The 20,430-nt window shown below is 38.0% G+C and overlaps 1 protein-coding gene across 1 annotated transcript in view; it reads right to left on the bottom strand.

The window, feature by feature from the left end:
• Positions 1 to 4,088: 4,088 nt before the first annotated feature.
• The window catches only part of ZSWIM6 (zinc finger SWIM-type containing 6), a gene marked incomplete at both ends in the record, with an annotated part of 194,481 nt that continues 178,139 nt past the window's right edge, over positions 4,089 to 20,430 (bottom strand). The window contains 7 exons of the mRNA XM_080703132.1: positions 4,089 to 4,951; positions 6,552 to 6,633; positions 7,973 to 8,136; positions 8,787 to 8,944; positions 12,254 to 12,389; positions 16,291 to 16,551; positions 17,827 to 17,973. Coding sequence (XP_080559258.1) covers positions 4,089 to 4,951; positions 6,552 to 6,633; positions 7,973 to 8,136; positions 8,787 to 8,944; positions 12,254 to 12,389; positions 16,291 to 16,551; positions 17,827 to 17,973 — 1,811 coding nt within the window. The remainder of the gene's footprint in view (positions 4,952 to 6,551; positions 6,634 to 7,972; positions 8,137 to 8,786; positions 8,945 to 12,253; positions 12,390 to 16,290; positions 16,552 to 17,826; positions 17,974 to 20,430) is intronic.

Genomic DNA, 20,430 nt, shown 5'->3' with positions numbered 1-20,430 from the left:
GTGGCTCATGCCTATAATCCCATTACTTGGCCAGGTGAGACAGGAAAATCACAGATTAGAGGACAGCTTCAGCCACATACCAAGACTCTGTTCCAAAAAAAAAAAAAAAAAGTTATATGTACATATGTGAGCTAGAAGGGATAGCTCAGAGGTAGGATGCCCCTGGGTTTAACTCCCCAAAACACACCCATTTTTTCTTTTGCTCAAATTAGATTGAATTGGCCTACAAATCAAATATATAACAGTTCTTCTTTGCTTCTGTAATGCAGCATTTATGATATTTGTGATAAGTGAGCTTAATTGTATTTTATTCAATACTGGAAAGTCATGAAACATTCCTTTCCCCCCTGAAACTATAGCCCCTATCCTCAAGTGAAATCCCAAAGAGCCCTGAAATGCACAAGTCCAGTCTGGGCCCCAGTTAGGAACAGCTTCTTTCCCTTTGCATTTTTTAACTTGTCACTTCTCCTCCTCCTTCCTGTTATTCCAGTTTCAACCTTTCCAGGACTTTTTCTAGTACCAGCCCACGGGAGAGGAGGAAACATGAGCACATCAACTCAGTTGTCTACTTGACCAGCCATAACAAAGGACCGGAGGCACGGTGGCTGGGGAATGTTGGCTCCAATGGGGTGAGAGAGTTGTTCCGGCCTCACTTTTCCCAGGGCCCATGATACTTTAAGGTCTCTCTGCAAAGATGATCCATGAGTGCAGGTTAGTTCCCATCAGGGAAAATGCCAAAGTCTTGGCTACTTAAAAGTCGCTTTTCTTCTTCCTTCAATGTCCATGCATTCCCTTTTCAGCAGTTACTTCATTATGAAACATCCCAGTGTTTTAGACCTACAAACACTTCAATTAGCCCTTAGGCAACGTCAACCTTTGCAAAACTAAGAATAAAATTGCCAAAGAAACCAACCCCTTACCATTTTATAGTTTTTATTTTTGTTTCTACTTGGCATTAATGGGATTTTAAATGTCACCATAACTCATTTATAACTTCCACCGATTGGCTTAACCTGCTGACACCTGGAATTCACTGTTAAGACTGGATGTTAAAAAGAAACTTTTAAAATGTTATTTTGAAAACTGTAGCTTTAAAAAATGTATTTGACAGTCCCACTTGTGAGTGTATGTCCATAAGAATTGAAATCAGGGTCTCCAAGAGGTTATTTCTGCACCTGTAGTTTGCAGCAGCATATTCAGAACACCCAAGAAGTAGACAAGCAGCCCTGGTGACCACTGATAGATGAATGAACAAAACACAGTATGTGCTATACATATGGGACACCACGCAGCCCTAAAAAAGGAAATTGTTCCCTGCTACTACCTGGATGCACCTGGAGGAATGAAAAAGTTGGTCCCCCACACAAATACTGTATGACTTTACTTATAGGAGGTATCTAAAGTAGTCAAAATTTATTAAAATAGAATGTTGTGTTTACCAAGTGAAGGCAAACAAGAAAGAACAGTTAAATAATTGGAGTTTAAACTGTTCTGTAAGGTAAGAAAAGTTATAGAGATCTGTCTTACAATAAGTATACCCTACTGTACACTTAAAATAGGTAAGAGTAGCCGGGCGTGGTGGCGCACGCTTGTAATCCCCATGCTTGGGAGGCGGAGACAGGAGGATCGCGCAGGTCCGAAGCCAGCCGCGCTCGCTTAAGAGACCCTGTTTCCAAATAAAAATATGAAAACAGGTCTGGGAGTGTAGCCCGGAGGTAGAAGGGCTCCAGAAACCCCAGTACCACCAAAAAAAAAAAAAAAAAAAAAGGTAAGAGTAAATTTTGTGGTGTGGTAGTATTTGTACCATTTTCATAGAGAGACAGGGTGGCACAGATAATTATATTGTATATATAGAATTTACCTCTTTAGTGTAGTTTCTTCTTAAACCACACATCTCTCACAAACTCGGCATCTATTAAACATACCAAGCACTGATCATCCTAAATTAGTGTCATTAGGGAAGAATGATCAGTGTACTGACTGAAAACTAACTATTCTGTCTTGTGTTTTTTCTTTGTGATTATCTGATTTATGTCTGTCTTCTCTGCTAAAGAGAAAGTATGTTCCAGGGCCTAGTCTTGTTAATAATTCTATCTCCAGGGCCTAAGACAGTGCCCAGGAAACAGTTTATAGATGTTTAGTGAATTTATGTATGTGGTAGAGATGCAGGAATATCCAGGTCTATTATCACCAAATTCAAGTAATAGTAAGAGATAATATACCATTAAAGGAGGCAGAATCAACTTTCAAAAAACTAATTTTAATCAAAACAAAAATTGTTGATCATTAACAAGTTTATAAAACAGTGATTTAGTTACATAAATAAATTGATATCAGTGTATCAAATCTTAATTACTTTCAACTTCATGAGCATGTTTACATGGGTGATGAAGTACAACCTTTTTTTTTTCTTTTTACCTATTATAATAAATAAAATGGAGCGCATGAAATAGTTCTTCTAAACAAAAATACCTACAAACATACCTCTAGCATGTTCTCTAATGAAGGAACAAGAGACACTGGACAACTTTTGCACCAAAACATAAAAATTGCTTTAAAAAGCACAAGGTTACAGAACCATCAGCTAAAGAAAAGACACTATATACTGTAACCAAAGTTGGTATTTTAATAATATCATGAACAGTTTGGTAGTTAGATCTCCAGTTTGGTTATTTTAAAGCATTAAGACAAGGCAAGATAGAAGGCTGCTTTCGTTTTGAGTAATTCTAGAGAAAATAAAATATATCTTAAAAAAAAGAAAGAAAACTGAAAAGTAGAACAGTCATACCTACACAACTTTCTGTCCTGCACAAAGTCAAAATACCTATGCAGAATAGATATATAATATATATAATGTTATTTGTGCACAAAGGTTAGCTTATTATTAGCTCACTGCAAAGGCGTAATGTATCATATGTCAATTGTTTTGGAAAACATTTTGCGTTTTGTGTCAAAAGGTATTTCTTTTAAGTTTCCTAGGCTAGGAGGCACGATCTCCAATCCGGCATACTGTATATTCTTAATGCTAAGGCTTGCTGCTCTGGCTGTGTATTTTGTTGTCCTTTATTCTAGTGCCTGTTACAAGCATGTGTGGTGTAGTGGTTGTTGTTGGTGTTGTGTATGTGTCTGTGTGTATACATATATATATGTATACATAAGTTGTATAAATATATATACATATATAATTTCTCCCAAAAGATATCAGCCCAACCATGCAATCCAAAAGGTGGCTCTGCATAGATGCCCAGCATGAAGTTCACCGCCTGAGCCAACCCTGAAGCAAGGCGCACTTTTAGTCCTTCTGATAGGTTTTCTCTCAGTTTTTTTGTTTTTGTTTAAAACCAAGCTACTGCAGCTTCAAGTATTTTGCATTACATAGAATATTTTTTATAAATTAGTTAATGTTATATTTTCAATATTCAGACATATACTATAATATATATACAGTACAATAAATGCTCTCATTCTTTTTTTTAATTTTTCTGGATAAATCCCTGAGAATGTATGTTGACAGTCGCTAAGTTTCCACATGCACGAGCATCGTGTGCCATGCTTCTGGACGGACAGCACTGCAAAGCCACGTGAGTCAGCCTTTCGTTACTATTAGTATTTCATTTTGTTGGTTTGTTTAAATATGCTGAAAATGTAAAGATGAGTTACAAAGGAGTAAAGCTGAATCCATTCGAGGTACTTATCACAGGATGGAGGTGTTTTGTTTGGTTTTTAAAGCCATTTCAATTATTTTTTGAGGCTGTGAACGTATACAGAAAACAGGAGAGCTCTGTGGGCTTTTGCCACTTGACAACATATACTCAGTGTAAACCAAACCTTTTAACCTCTCTCTCATACAAAACCAATCAAAAAAAGAATTAAAAATAAAATAAAAAGGAAAGAAAGAAAAAGGGAAAAACTTAAAAACACACAAACTTTCACAACATGACAATTTAGTCTGCAAACGCAATATAACTATACACATATAATACCGGTGTGGCTCTGTTCTTTAAGTTAAAAAGGATACAAAGGCAGGCTCAAGTAAAAACAAACCATCCCTCCCATCCCCGCCCCCCACCCCATTCATACGAGTTCTATCAACCAAACCTCTCCCGAACCAACATCATCAGTTTCTTTTTGCCTTTGTAGATTTGTTTCAGGTTGTCGATGAACTGTGTAAACTGAATGTGTCCATCGTGCGCCATGAGGAAGGTCTCTCGGGCCTTGCTGAGGAACTCTATAAACTCACTGTAGTGCCGAGGGCTGATGTGTGTGAGTCGTGAGTGCGTTGTGTTGATGTAGGCCCCGATCGTGGCATCCAGCAGCTGCCTCAAGGGAGCTTTGTCCAGTGACATGAGCTTACCAGAGTTCCTCCTTCCATGAAGTCCCACCATGCCGGGAGTGGTCAGAGTGCACCTGCGCAAAATGTCCGACAGTACCGTTGCACACTTGACACTCTTGACCACCAGAGGTATTATAGCTGCAAGCTCGTTTTTGCCAAGGGAGTGGCTGAGCGCACAGGCCCACAGAACGTCGTTAATGGCAGGGTGCGTGTCCTGATTGTAGCTCAGGTTGAGATGGGTCATGGCCAGGGTGGCCAGCTTGTAGGCCCTCATGGGGTACCCGCGGTGCTCCATGTACCGTGCTATCGTGAAGAGCTGTGTGTAGCTCATGCCGGTGGTAGCAGCGTCGAGGACAATTTGGTAGGCCGTCTCAAAAGCTATGTGATCCTTTTCACAAAGGGTTAGCGCAGAGAGGGCGCAGTTCTGAGGGTCCTTCATGGCGCACTGCAAGGCAAGCGTCCGGGCACTGCTGGCCAGCTTTTCCTGTTGGTGGCAGTCCAGATGGAGGCGGACAATGGTGCTGTTGGACATGACGGTAGTTGCGACAATACTTGTGGCCTCAGTGGGAGTGAAGAGCGTAAACCAGCTCTGCATGATGCTGTCCAGGGCATACACACCTGCGAGGAACGCAAACAAGCCTATTACTGACAAGGAGGCTGGCTAGAGATCTCCTTTCCACTTTCATAATCAATGCTTACATTGTTAAGCATCACAAGACAAGATCGAGGCCAGAAAATCCTGTAAGGTGATGTGCCTCGGAGCCACCTTTTAGAATAAGGTTATTATGGATTATTATGCAGTGAAATGCCTGAAAGGAACATGAACTTCCTATAATAAGGAAGTAATCCTCTCGATAGCTGGTATTTGTACTGTGCTGCTTGCCATTTCAGACAATGGCTTTCTGCTAATGAGTGTGAGTTCACTGGGGCCTCCTGTGAGTTGCCCACTATGGAATCTGAGGCAGAAAAATGCCTAAGCAGGGATTTTATGTGGGGTTTCTGTGTGTAAGTTCACAGAATACAAAATTTTAAGATACATGAAAGCAGCAAGAAAACATTACCCATGATAAGTGGGCCTACAGGTCATTCAGATGTTAGAAATGGCTAATACAGCCGGGCGTGGTGGCGCACGCTTGTAATCCCCGCGCTTGGGAGGCAGGAGGATCGCGTAGGTTCGAAGCCAGCCGCGCGCGCAGCTTAGGAGACCCTGTTTCCAAATAAAAAATGTTAAAATAGGTCTGGGAGTGTAGCCCGGAGGTAGAAGGGCTTCCAGGAACCCCAGCACCACCAAAAAAAAAAAAAAAAAAAAAAAAAGAAATGGCTAATACAGACTTAACCACTCTAAAACACAGATGCCACATGCTTCGTCTGTAGGAAAATCCCAGAAGTTCAGAAAGAAAGCAGATGCATATTTTGGTGTAGGGACGGGAGTTGTGTGGCAGTTCTTAAACTCACATTATCTTTATATAGCTTCAGTAATGTATAACTTCAAGACTTTAAATTTTTATAGTGAGACCAAGTTCCCTATTCCCAGATAACCATTTATACATTAATGATAGAAAAATAGTAAGAATGACTTTACATTATCTGTTGTATCAGTATCTAAATACTGACATGGTAGTGTCTTCTCAGCAAGAGATGTGTATCCTTTTCTGATGCAAACAGGAAGAAAGAAAGACAGTTTAACAGACATTTATTTTAAATAGCCACCATTTTGTGTTGGCTTCTTGCTGGGAATGTGAATTTTCCTTAGTACTGATCTACTGCTGCAGAGGCAGATAGTGCACTGACAGCCTCACAAATACCAGCCATGGGCAATCAAGGGGACTTCCGTAAGGCCAGCTACAACTTCTCATCTGAAAGTCTAAACAAACCACATCCAGTGGTTACTTCTATGCTGGATACACAAGATGACGAAGAAAAAACTCAGAGTAATGAACTGGAAAAAGTGTTTATTCACGGATTGATTCCATTTTAAATATGTGGTCGGAGGTCTGCAAATGTGATAATATAGAATATCAACAGTGCAAGAGTGTGTAACTGAAGGTTGGGGTTGAGAGGTGGGTGCTAGAAGGATGCATTTTGCAGGTGCTTTTTAGAAAGGGCCAGAGACTTGGAGAAGTCATAGTAACAGAAGGGAAATATTCTGGGATCTGTAAATGAAGATTCAATCCTACCGTGAGGTACTTGGAAAGCCTTTCCTCCACAGATTACCTACCAACTTCAGTAGCACACGTCACCAGCCACCTCACCATCTCTCGCCGGCGCCAATTTAAGGTTGACAGTGTCATTCGCATAACCTATAAGAACAGGATAACAACATGTTTTGGAAGGCTATCCTGAGACAATGAAAAAAGAAAACAGTTTGTTCCAAGGTATAAACTAGTGGGCAGACTACTGCTACCAGGAGGATGAAAAACATATTGCTTAGAGCAAAGATCTACGTATGTATTTAGATTTGTCCATAGGCCCCTGTTCTACATCTGGAGGGCCCATGGTCCAGAGGTGGCATTCTGGGCAAGTCACCCAATCTCTTTTCTCATCTGAAAAATCAAAGCCTCTTGTCCTCCTGGCTTTAACTTTCCATGGTTTGATTACTGGTGACCCTTGTGAATTTTTTGTGGTACTGGAGATGGAACCCAGGGGCTTTCCACCTCTGGGCTACACCCCAGCCCTATTTTATAATTTATTTGGGAAGAGGGTCTCATTAAGTTGCTGAGAGCCTCACTAAGTAGCTGAGGCTGTCTTTGAACCCATGTGATCCTCCTGTCTCAGCCTCCCAAGTGCTGGAATTACAAGTGTGTGCCATCACGCCCAGCAAGGATTTATTTTTAAAAGGAAGTTTCTGAATTGTCATTGTATGGTTCAAAAGTGATCTATGTGCTATATCTTGTGCAGAATTGCATGCTACAGTAGTAGTAAGTACATTTTCCCAGCATCTGGTTCTTTAAACTTTATTAATGTAATTGCTGTAAAAAACAATCTATGACTAGAAAACTAGACTAATCATCTAATCAAGGCACTCTATTTCCCATACTTTTTAGGTAATTAGGGCATAACAACTCCTTTGCAACAACAAACAAAGCAAATGTTAAGAGAGATCTCATGAGAAAAGTAGAAACAAGCTTTATAGTTTTTTGTTTATACTGTAATCTGTTCAGAAACTATAAATAAGTAAACATCTATCTACATGACTAAACAAAATGTCCTTGGCCTTACATTCTGCTAAAATCTGAAACAGGACTCTCGCTTAACCATCCCTTCTTTACCTCATTTTCTCAGGGTTATAAAAAGAAGCTAGAACTGTCAAATGAAAACATCAATAAAAATTCCAGTCTCCTCTAAAAAACAACCCTCACAAACTAAATAGTATGTATTCTAGGCTTACTTGAGTCTATTGTTAGCAATAACTCTCCATTCATTTGTGGGAGAAACAGTGATTTTAAGGTTGTAATATAGTAAAGAATTTTTTCAGCCTAACAGTCTGGTTCAGCTCAAAGTCATCGCAGCTATGAAATGCAGTACTCTTTTGAAGTCCAATAAATTTGTAATTTGAAGTGTAAAACTCCCTACAAGACAAAAGTAACCCTAAGAGGTACCTTAAATTATCAGTCTTTGGTGCCCCAGGGAAGCACATACCTGCAGGCCCAGTTCCAGAGACACCTTCAACAGAGTGATGTCTGGCAAACTGTCCATAAGAGTTGCTATTTTAAATGCATCTTGGGCAAGCTTGAAGATGTGAGATGAGGAATGAATGTTTTTCTGGATGGATTCTAATACTGTTTCCAGCTTCCGAACATCACCTGCAATGAACAAGGGAAAAACTAAACCAAATAAGATATAAGTGGAGCAAAATAAAGCACACCAAACAATCATGCACACAGAGAGAGGAATAAAGTAGACAAAACAAACTCAAGTTAATTTACCCAACACATTCACAGATGGCACAGACACTACAACTAAGTAAGTGTCCTAGAGTTACTACAAGGTCTATGAATCTCTGCTTCACAGTTAGACCAAGATACGCCTTCAATGACTAAAGACTAAAGACACACACAGCCAGAACCAACAAGATATGGTAAACAGCTCTCCTAAGTTTCTACTTATGTACTTTTGGTGAATAGTTCAAGAACAAAGAAAACAATCAAAATTCTTTATTTGCTTCTAACTTTCAATCATTTACTCTTTTTTTTTTTTGCATAGTAGTTAATCTGAACTCTACTAGCAGCATGTTTAAAGATGTAAGTAAATAAGGAAAATGACAGCTCTAATGAATAGGACCCATTTTGTCTTGTGAACAAACCATGAAGGTAATGTCAAAAGCAAAAGATTCCTTTACAACTTATCTGACATTAATACCACTATTGAAAATTGCTGTTGTTTCTTAAAGATCCTTGAGAGAAAACCAGGCAAACTAAGGAAACAATTATGAGGCTTTGGGTCATTAGAGTACCTTTGGCTGCAGTCAGCATGGTAGATGCCAGCTCACACTGCTGAGATTCAATGTGGCTTAGAGTGAACCAGCGAGGGTATCGGTTTGGAACAACTGATGCAATGTGGTGTGGGCGGGTGAGGTCTCCAGTTGGAGCAGTAGATTCCAATACTAGTAACCTGTAATAAGAAGACAAGGAAGGTGCCTCTAGTTACTACTTGGCCACAGGAACTGGCCTGCAAAAGCCAGAAGCGTGAGTAGGCACTGAAGAAAGTGTCCAGGATCCTGGTTCAAGAAGAGCTGGAACAGCCTACCTCTGCTGTTTGAACACCAAAGTCATCGTTTTCATTGCTAATTACTCAAACTTAAGCGCTTTCCTTTCTTTGTTATCATTCATAAACTTGTAATATTCAGGGAAACTAAGATGTTCAACACTGAAGCACTTTGAAATACAAGTCTTGATGTTTACTTGCTATTTTTATCTTAATCACTTATTAAAACAATAAAAAACAGTAAAATGGATGTTAAGACTGAGATGACAGCAGTCAGGAAATAGTAGGTATGTCAGATAAATAAGCTTAACCTATCAAAATATAAAATGAAAATAAGACAAAAATGATTTCCTTTCCACGCATTCATAATTTCTGCAGAACTAGTTCCTGTGACTTCAATATTTTTTATCAATATAGGGAGAAGAGGAGAGCAACTGAACCAAGTATCTGTCCCTTGACAGATCTGTAAAAATTGTTTTTTTCTGGTATTTAAACTATCTTTGACTAACAAAATGTTGACAAACCATTCTTGAAAACAAAGCACATCTTTCACAATCTCTTCTAAAGTACCAAAGAGACCAATAGAGTAGATACAATCAAAATAATTCCTTTAAATAATCAGAACACTGGCAGGGGCAAAGCTCAGTGAAGGTGGTATGCTTTGCCTAGTGTGCATTGTGTAAGGCTCTGGGTTCAATCCCTAGACACACACACACACACACACACACACACACACACACACACACACTAATTGAAACACTGGATTTAATTCAAGTACACCAATGTCAGGGATTATGGAATAAGAGCTGGAGACCCAGAAGTAGCAGGATCAGAGAGTAGTGCTGAACTGCAGGTCTCAGCCAAGAACAGTAATTGCTCAGATATGCCAAATGGTTCTCCCTCTTTTACTTTTACCTAGGGACAAAGAGAAGTTAGCATTAGAAAAAGTAGCAAGGTAAGCAATTAAGTAATAAGAAATTTGGTAGGGTTGCTGTTTAGTTTTTTTAAAATCTCAAGAGTGTCCCTGCATTCACAGGAAGATCTTGGCAGAGATGCCCCAAGGAAACTAGTCAACATCCCTGGGAAGGTGAGAAAATGAGTGCAGTTACATAAGCCAGAAGCACACAGGAACCTTATGCCACTTTACCCTTAAACTTTCCCAGTGGTAGTAACAACAGCATCTGGTGACATCAGAACAGTAATAGCTTTCCCTTTTAAACAAGAGTAGAGTTCTTAAGATTAGAGTAAATACAAAGCTGAGTATCTGTCTCCATAAGACAACTTCTATTTCAGCTTCCAAAAATGGGACTAGGAATCTACTTATAAAAATGTGCTTTGCCGGGCGTGGTGGCGCACCCTTGTAATCCCCGCGCTTGGGAGGCAGAGACAGGAGGATCGCGCAGGTTTGAAGCCATCCGCGCGTGCTGGCATAGGAGACCCTGTTTCCAAAAAATGTAAAAAATAGGTCTGGGAGTGTAGCAGCTTCCAAAAATGGGACTAGGAATCTACTTATAAAAATGTGCTTTAAGATACAAACCACATGGTATAAGGCAATTTGGTGGAGGACTATTAATTATGTTGGTTATTGACTTATTTTTGGTACTTTATAAACAAGAGAGTACTTACAAGGCTTTTCTAATAAGTTACTGAGATTTCATGTCATCAAGGAAACCATCAAATTAAAGGATGTCAGCCCTAAGATATACTGACACGCAGGTACGCACAGATAAATACACACACACACACACACACACACACACACACACACACACACTCATCCCATCACTGAATAAATACAAGATAGATATAAGCTACCTGGATAAATAGGAGCCACATTCAATACTTTTAAGAACAGAGTAGCTTTGGAGATGGTGGTAATTTGTAGGTGAGGATCTGTTTTGAATCTTTAATTTATAGACATCAACTCTTTGATGAAAAGCTTCTTACAAGATGAAACCATTCTTCAATGTATTCAAGTTCTCAGATTTGCACTATATCCTGTAGTTAACTGTGATTATATCTAATCTGTACTTTCAGTTAGAAACCTAGAAGTGTTCTATTAATTTTTTAAAAAGGGGGAAAGACGCACTTGGGAGGCGGAGACAGGAAGATTGCGCAGGTTCGAAGCAAGCCTCACCTGTTTTAAGAGACCCTGTTTCCAAATAAAATATAAAATATTTTGACTTATTTTTGGTACTTTATAAACAAGAGAGTACTTACAAGGCTTTTCTAATAAGTTACTGAGATTTCATGTCATCAAGGAAACCATCAAATTAAAGGATGTCAGCCCTAAGATATACTGACACGCAGGTACACACAAGGTAGAAGGCCCCTGAGTTCCATTCCCAGTGCAATCAAAATAATAATAATTAATAATAATAATAATAATAATAATAAAAAGGGGAAAAGAGAGAAAGTGGACATTCCCCTTAGGTCCTTAAGTTTAACAGGTTACATACAAAATTTTAAAATATATTAAGTTCATTAAAGAAATATCATGTCCAACAAATTCATGATAAAAACAATAATATTCTGAAATTAACTTTAGAAAGGCATATGAGAATGAGAAGGTGAGTGGCAGAGAACTAACAGTCTATATGTCATTACTGAGAAGGAGGGACTGAGGGGGTGGACGCAGCAGGAGGGAGGCGAGCAGATCCTGGAGGAAGCCTACCAGGCACTCTCTCCATGCCAGAGCCACAGCCCCTCCCTCACCTCTCAGCCTCCAGCTGATCACAAATGTGCCCTGGTGATAAGTAGCCTTACTGTATTATATTGATGGAATGTAGAACTACAACAAGTATGAAGGTCTCCCTCAATTGTTATATTCAGTCAAATATACCTATTATTTATCATGGTTTCCAGTCTTTAATTTTTCAGAACAATTAATTATTCAGGAAGGTTTCAACTATTGTTGTTTTCTGATTAAAATGGCCTGAAACTATATTCTAGTCCCAAATTCTAGCTTCAAGAAAAAAAAAAAAAGAAAGAAAAGAAAAAAGCCACAATGGTCATGAGTATGACAGCATTTAAAGACACAATTCCTCCCCAAACAAAATCAAAATGAGCCAACAAATCACCTCCACCACAACTTAGGAAGCATAGAAAAAAAGTTCTTTTGACTTCTCTGCCACCTGTAAGAAGCATGAGTGAACGTGAAGTCAGCAGGCAGCTGGGGACGGGGTCGCCTCTGCCCAGCTGGGCGTGAATACGTACCGCATCGCTCTCAGTGCAATTTTGTATGCCAATTCAGCATCGTGAGGTAGGAGAGAGGTGAAGAGATACTTGGCAAACGTGTGCATTGGAACACTCTCCCGATGGATTATTTCGCCTAAACCACTATATGGTCCGGCTGTGGGAAGAGAGCATACACATTTTACTATCCTAAAAAAATGAACTAATACTTCTTATAAAGCATACTTAAAATTTTTGTCATAACATACAAGCTAATCTAGTTAAGAATTTAAACTGAAAGTAGGAAGGAATTCTTTTTTTTTTTTTTTGCGGGTTTGGAATAAAATTCTTAGTCAAAAAGATTCTATAGGGCATAGTATCTAGCACATACTTCATGAACAATCTTCCAACTGTCCCATAGCAAAAATGACAGCTGCAGAGTAAGGAAGGGGCAGAGCAGTTAGTTCACAGCACAAGTGCTGGAGTGAAAGGACCCCTGAAGCAGAACCCACACTGAAGCTGAGAAATGTCCTCTCAGTGTGTGATGACTGAGTACACAGATATGCAAATGCCAGGTGACTGCAGCTTAACTATGGAACATGTGCTGGACTGCGCAGTGTCGGACGTGCCAGCTTCCCTGGGAAGGGTGAGAGTTGCAGGAGGGCTGAGTCATGGCACTTAATACAAAGACTGTAGATGCTATATGCTGTTGCTTCCAGTAAGCAGAAATAGATGTTTATTTCCATTAAGTGACTAATAAAAAGAGTTACCTATTTGATACTCACCATAGGCAAAAGAAATAAAGCAAAAATAACTGGAAATCTACTACTTGTTGGGCTCCAGAAGGCCAACTTTAAAAGCATAATTACATTTAGGCTGTCAAAATTCATTTCTTAGTAAATTCTGACAGGCATGGTGGCAGAGCAGACTTCCTCTGTGTGTTCCTCGAGTGCTACTCTAAGAGGGCAACATAGGCTTTTAAAATAAAATTTGAAAGGAAACCACAGTGGTTAGCTCAACCATTCTGTACTTAGATACTCTGAGGTTTAGTTACCGTAAAGTGTTTAATAAATTAGTTTCATGTCCCCTTCGGGTAACATCTGTTTCATAATTTCTAGAATTACGAACCATGACACTACTGCTCAGAGAACATAATACGTTTGTGTTTTCCATGAGAAAAAAAATCAGTCTGGCAAAGAGTTTAGGATGCAAGAAACGCAGTGTAGAAGAAATGGTGAGCAGAGACCCTGGAGTGGGCGTTGGGCAGGACACAATACATTCTAGGTCATTTCAAGGGGAGTTAATTTTAATATAATTATTGGTTGGTGTTCTAATTATTTAATGACCACTTTGAAAAATCATACTGACAACTTACTTTTTCACCTAGACCAAGAAAAAAATTCATTCCTAATTTTTTATTTTACTAAATCCATTCATCTTTTTCTTTTACTTAAGACATTTTAAAGTGTCTGATTTGATATTCTTCAAAAGTTGATTCTTTATACTTGTACCTTTAGATCATATAATAGGCAACATTATTTAAGTCAACTGACCCAGACTAAATGTGCAGGTCTTCCCCAAATTCACAGGTGGAAGCCCCAAACCCTTTTGTGACTATATTTATAGAGACTTTATGAAAGTAATTAAAGTTAAATGAGGTCACAAGAGTGAGGTGCTGATTTAACAGGATTCGTGTCTTTATAAGAAGAGCTATCAGAGTTTGCTCTTCCTCTCTGTTATGGGAGAAGGCAGCTGTCTTTCAGCCTGGAAGAATGCTCTCTTTAGAAGCAGAACTGGCCAGTACCTGTATCATCAACTTCCATGCCTCCAGACTGTGAGAAATAAATTTCTACTATTTAAGCCATCTGGTCTATGGTATTTTGTTACAGCAGCTAGAATTTACTAAAACACTAACTCTCTTTTACTTAAGAACTAATTATAAGCAAGTTTGTAGATTATCCATATTCTTCTTTTCTGCTCTCTTTCCTCTCGATGTTTTCATTTAAACCCACCAAATTATCTTTTAGTAATATTCAGAGAAAATCAGGGTACATAATCAAAATTTGACTAAGACACCTCCCAACAAGGAAAACATTCAGTAAGGTATCACAGAAATATTTGTGGATTTGTAATTAGTGCGATCCCTAAACCCAAGTTTACTGAGTAATAAAAACCTGACATTTGGCACCAAGTTTCCCTAGAGGTGTTTTTTTCTAGTAGATGCAAATAGATTAGCACTCAGCAACAATGCCTGGGTTACTGCTCCCTCCCTTCCAGATACCTAGGCCTGTTAACCAATCGGCACCTGAAATGACAGAGTACAGCTGCCTGGAGCACTTCATGCCGGGGTACTCATCCCACTCATTGAGTGCTGTTTTTTTGGATTTTATGGCAGTGTCCCTTGGCTTCCATTAGACTGTCTCCCATCCTGTCACCACTCTTGGTGGCTCTTGAGTGACCAGGAGAGGAGATGAGAAGGGGGGGGAGTCAACAGTGCTCTTTCTCAGGCACTGTTCTCATAAAATGTTTGAGAGGGTTGCACTAATCAAAGACTAAAAATAAGAAAAAAATCACAAATGATGAACATGGAGATGTATTTAAAAAGGTAAATGATATATTACATTTATCAGTTCTGTAAATCATACCTCCTCTTCCTGAACTTAAATATAATGAAAATCAAAAGCTAGTTAGTATAGCCAGTGACAGGCAACATTAAAAATGTTTTGTGTTTAATAATACTGCTTATGTACCAAAAGGAACTACGTGAAAGAAAAATTAAAAAAAAAACAGTAATTAAATAATTAGAATTATTCTTTAAACTTGCCAAGATGGAGTTTTTAATCTTTACGAAGAGCTTAAAAAGTCAAAATTTGGAATTTTTGTCACAATAAAACACACTATTAACAAGGATTACTTTAAGAACATTTAACCTTTAACAACATTTCTAAGATACACAAATATATAATATAGTTGAAGAAAATATTATCTTTCAAATGCATCTTGAGCTCTGGACAAATAAAAGAAGTTTTAAATGTTATTTTCTCTAAAACATTTCCCCACAAGTAACAGTTTGAGATACGAAATGAAGACACCACACTTTATCAGCCTGTCAATCAAAAAAAAAAAAATAGCAACACACTGGGCTTGTTAAAGGGCACCAATTTTTATCAGTTACCTTCTAAGTTTGCACAAAGATTAGCATACTATACTGATTACATTTACTTATTGAGAAAAAATATTTGAAAAAATTGGGTTAGGCCCTTTAAATTGTGTTCTTATCAAAAGAAGAAAACTGAACTTTGCATTAAAGATTCTATGAAACTTTTTCCTTGGTGAGTGTATGCCTATGAATCCTATGAAATAACTAAAGCTGTGGAAATTCACTATTACGTTTGGTTCTTTGTCAGCATGTGCATATGACATACTAAAAACACAAACATCATGTAATAACCAATAATTTGCAGGAATGCCAATCAATTTCCACTTTATTATTTAACTGATAAAAACAAACAGAATAAAGCTACCAGCCATAACTCACTAAATACTGAAACTGCACTCACCTCAGGAATTACAGTCTAATAAAAACAGTCCTTTGAAGCCAGGTGTGGTGGCAATCCCAGTACTTAGGAGGCTAAGACAGGAGGACTGTAGCTTTGAGGACAGTCTCATAGCAAGTAGTGAGATTCTCAACCTAGTGAGACCTTGTTTTAAAATAAAAAATAAAATATAGGACTAGGGGTGTAGCTCCAAGGGAGAATGTCTCTGGGTTCAATTCCTACTACCACAAAAACAAAAACAAAACAAAAAACCAGCCCTTTACAAAGTTGCTGGCATTAAATGTGCCTGACTCCTAACAGGTTACCTAATGAGACACCTAAATCACATGATGCAGATCTAGACATCTGCACTTTTTTGTTCTGTGATGCTGCTTTTAGATAAACTGATTCTGACCAACTCCATGATCACATCAGCCAGGGTTACCACCATATGGAGTGCATTCAGACAGTACTCTCAGCACAAGAAAGATGAACACCTAAACCAAACTGGCTAAAGGAGCGGAAATGTCTTTGTCAAGCTACCTTCTAATAGGAAGACTGCTTGCTTGCGAAAAATTTTCACCAGTGTGTCATCCAATTCAATTTCCTGAAGCTTAGAAATGAGCTGCTCTTCATTCCGACAGACTTTCTCTTGTGTGTACAGCCCATCAGGCATGATACGCTGCTGCCCCAGGCCTATCAAGGCTACTTCCACAGCCAGTGTTAAATAGGATTCCCCTTCTTCTAAGAATTTGTGTGCAGGTAGATGCTGGTACTCCAGAGACTTGCACTGTCCCATATTTTCTGCAAAATGCCATAAAAGAAATCAGAGTTAACTACTTTTGAAGGTCCTTTGATAGGTACAAATATTTATTCTACCCAGTACTAGTAATTGCTGACTTAATTCTGAGAAAACCAGAAATCATGTTTTTGGGTTAGGGAGCATAGCTTTCCAATATCTTTTTTAAAGTCACCATGAATGATCCAATGTGTATGTTTTGGAGATGGAATATTAAACGTATTTTTCTCCCATTGAAAATGAGTCACCAAAGAAAACTAAGTCTAAACAGGTATGATCCTAAGACTCCTTATAAGTGAAAAGAGACTTTAATAAAATACTAGTAAAATTACACAATGACTACAATAACAATTTCAAAGATTGACATTTTTTAAAAGTTTCCATACTTTAATTACAATGTTGAAATTTATAGTGAAAATAGCAGAGAATATATGTAACTCAATTTCAAGGTCATTTTCATTATCCAAGAGTTTCTGTTGTCACCAGAGGAATGATTCTTTGAGTATTCTCTTGTCTCTGTAAAGGCGCATCTATTAGAAATTATAACAAACTTCAATCATCCAACTCCCAATGAAAGTAGACTCAGAGTCATACCTTTCGCCCTCCTGACAAGTCTTTGGATCACCCTAATCTATGAAGACAACCGCCCCAGGGGAAATTATGAAAGGCAAGATAATTAGCCTTCTGAGTTCACTAGCCATGGGAACAGGGACGATGGGACAACCCTGCTCCCTTCCTTACCTTGGCCCACTGCCCTCGGGCATTCCTTTGAGGGATGATTCTTAGTGCTCAAGGGGATAAAGAGAAATCTCCAAATACTACTTTAAAGGAAAGTGTGTTATTAAACAGTTTAGAATAGCATTTAATTCTCCCCCCTTAAAGTAGGTTTCAAATACTTAATCCTTTTAATGTAAAGACAAATTTAAAAAGCAACTAAATTTCCTAGTTCTAAATGCTGTGGTGGCTATTCTTATTTCTTGTTGTTGTTGTCTTTATGTTGAAAATAGTCACCAATGCAGATAAATACATAGATGTGGAACCACTGGTCCTAAAAGAAAAAATGTTTTTAGGGTTCTTGGCACATGTTGCCAGCTGCTTACTCTGAGACCTATCACAGCTTGTGGAAGCCTGCCACAGAGCACGCGTGCCCATGCCCCTGCTCTAGACACAGATTCTGTAACTATTCGGCTTCCTAAAGCATACATCAAGACAGGCAAACACTAATGACACTCAGTGTTTAGAAAAATAATAATTAAAAAATAAAACATCAAAGGCTTTACCTGTGAAGTCTGAGAACCCAGAGAAGTTTTCATCATTCGTGTGGCAGGCTTCCATAAGGCTACTGAAGAGAGTGCCCACAGGGTCTAGGGGGTGTCCAACCCAGCCTTCCAGGTTGGTTATTGAGGTTATGCTCTTATGGGGTAGCTCTGTATAAGAAAAGAGAATTGAGAGGAAGGGATTAAAAAAGAGATAACAGGAGGAAGGTAGGGTAAAGAAGCCTTACTATTTATGGGAGCATGCCAACAAATTAGCACTGAATTCTGATGAAAATTCCCCTTTAATTAAAAAATCAGTCAAAAGGTACCATAATCCGAACTTGTGAACTATTCTGATTTCTAAAGGCTCACATGTAAATGAATATAAATGATACTAAATTCTAGGATAGTCCCCAAATACCTGTTCAACTAATGTGTCCAGTATACTCAGCTAACTTTACTCCTCACACTATTAAGCCATGTTGAATGGGGGCAAATGAATTCCAAACTTCTTTGTGAGAAGCCATAGAAGCTATTCCTACTTTCTTAGAAATGGCATGGAAAGAATAAAGAAGACCTCTGAAATCAACAACTGGATAGCTCTAAAAGTGTGTCAAGCAGCTCTCTCGAGGACTCAGTACTCACCGCGTCATATAACTGAGGACTCGAGGGAAACTACGGCCTTCCTTGGTCTTGGACTCCTTGTAAACATCACTAAGTGACCCCCCCCCTTAACTTTACAGAAGATTTCCTCACTGTGTACCTATAGGCTGTTTAACAGAACCACTGGCATAAAGGTGAAAATAGCAGACAATAACACATACTTGGAGAGAACATTCATTTTCTTCACAGAGTATTATCAGCACTGTGTTATTTAACACAGTTAATACAGTTAAATAACACAGTTAAATAACACAGTGCTGAGAAAATACTGCAAATGTTTTAATATATATTTCATTGTTATAAAATATTACTTATATATTACATATAAGTAATATTTATTTATATATATTATTTATATATAATATATATTATATATATTTCATTGTTATAAAATATTACTTATCTGTATAAGTAGGAGTAGCTCCTTCTTGAAGAAAAAAATATAATAAAATCTACGTAGAAGAAAAAAATGTATACAAGAAAAAAGTTGACTTATAAGTAGCCAAAAAGCCCTGTCATGAATTCAATATTCTTTCAGAAGTCTTCTGGCTTTGAACTGTTAACTATCAGTATATAAAATGAAAAACAACTTGGCACAATGGTTAAACTTTATATAAGTTGGGCCCTAGGTTCTTTGCAAAGGTCTTGCCCCTTTGGCTTCTTTCACTATTTTTCATATACATAACCAGGATGAAAAGAGGAACAAGAGCATTACACTCTTGGGAATGGTCAAGTATGAATGGAGGGGGAGCATGTGTACGGTTAAGAGTAGGATTGTGCTTATAGAAGCACATTTACTGTCAAGTGATGAAAACTAAGGATATAAACAAGTTTTTATTTTCAGAACCAAGAAGCTAACACAAATCATGCCAAAAAGTATTGTCAATATTGATACTAAGACACTGCCTATACTAATTTTGGTCCATTAACAAGTAACTGTTATGGCACTTTGAACTTAACAGCTACAAAGAACCTGTTCTTTAAATATGAACAAGCAATAAAAACAAAAGCAAAGGATGATATACATATAATATGCATACGATATACAATGATATACAATTATTACTAGAAATACATATATTTTACTAGGAATATATGTATATTCCTAGTAAAAATAATAGCCTGAAATAAAAGTTTTCATTTTAGAATAAAAGAAAAATAGGTCTAGCCAGGCGTGGTGGCGCACGCTTGTAATCCTGCACTTGGGAGGCAGAGACAGGAGGATCGCACAGGTTCGAAGCTAGCCCCGCGCGCTGGCTTAGGAGACCCTGTTTCCAAATAAAAATGTAAAAATAGGTCTGGGAGTGTAGCCCGCAGGTAGAAGGGCTTCCAGGAACCCCAGTACCACCCCCCCCCAAAAAAAGAAGAAAAAAGAAAAAAAGGTCTAAAAATGGCCTAGATACTATAGTATTGTAATAAAAGATAATCAAGTCTAACCTAGCATGACTTTTAACTTAACTAAATTAACATTTTTATATATTGTATTCCTTAGATATTGCGACATTTTCACTGAACAAACTTTTAAAAACCAAGTTTTAGTAAAATTTGTAATGCACTTTAAAAAAATCAGATGATTATCATGCGCTAGTTCTTTTGCACCATCAAAAGTGCTGTACTTTACTAACAACAACAACAACAAAAATATGTGTGGTCATTAAACAGGTAAAAATATCCAAAGCCATGAGTGACTACAGTGGCAAACTAAAAAAGAGCATGATGTTTTCCATGACAAGATTAGCAAAGTCCTAGTGAAGGATACATTGTGTTAGTCAAATAGTGTTTATTGTCTGTGTTATGCACATTTTTAAAGAAATGGTAATAAAATGCCCATGTTTATAGCAGCACAATAGTCAAATTATGGAATCAACAGATGAATTAATAAAAATGCTATATACATATAAAAAAGCCATAAAGAAGAACAAAACTATGTTGTTTGCAGGAAAATAGATGGAACTAAAGAATATT

The sequence above is a fragment of the Muscardinus avellanarius genome, assembly GCF_963383645.1.
Source record: "Muscardinus avellanarius genome assembly, chromosome: 1".
Taxonomy (NCBI): Eukaryota; Metazoa; Chordata; class Mammalia; order Rodentia; family Gliridae; genus Muscardinus; species Muscardinus avellanarius.
This window is presented reverse-complemented; position numbering and strand designations above follow the sequence as displayed.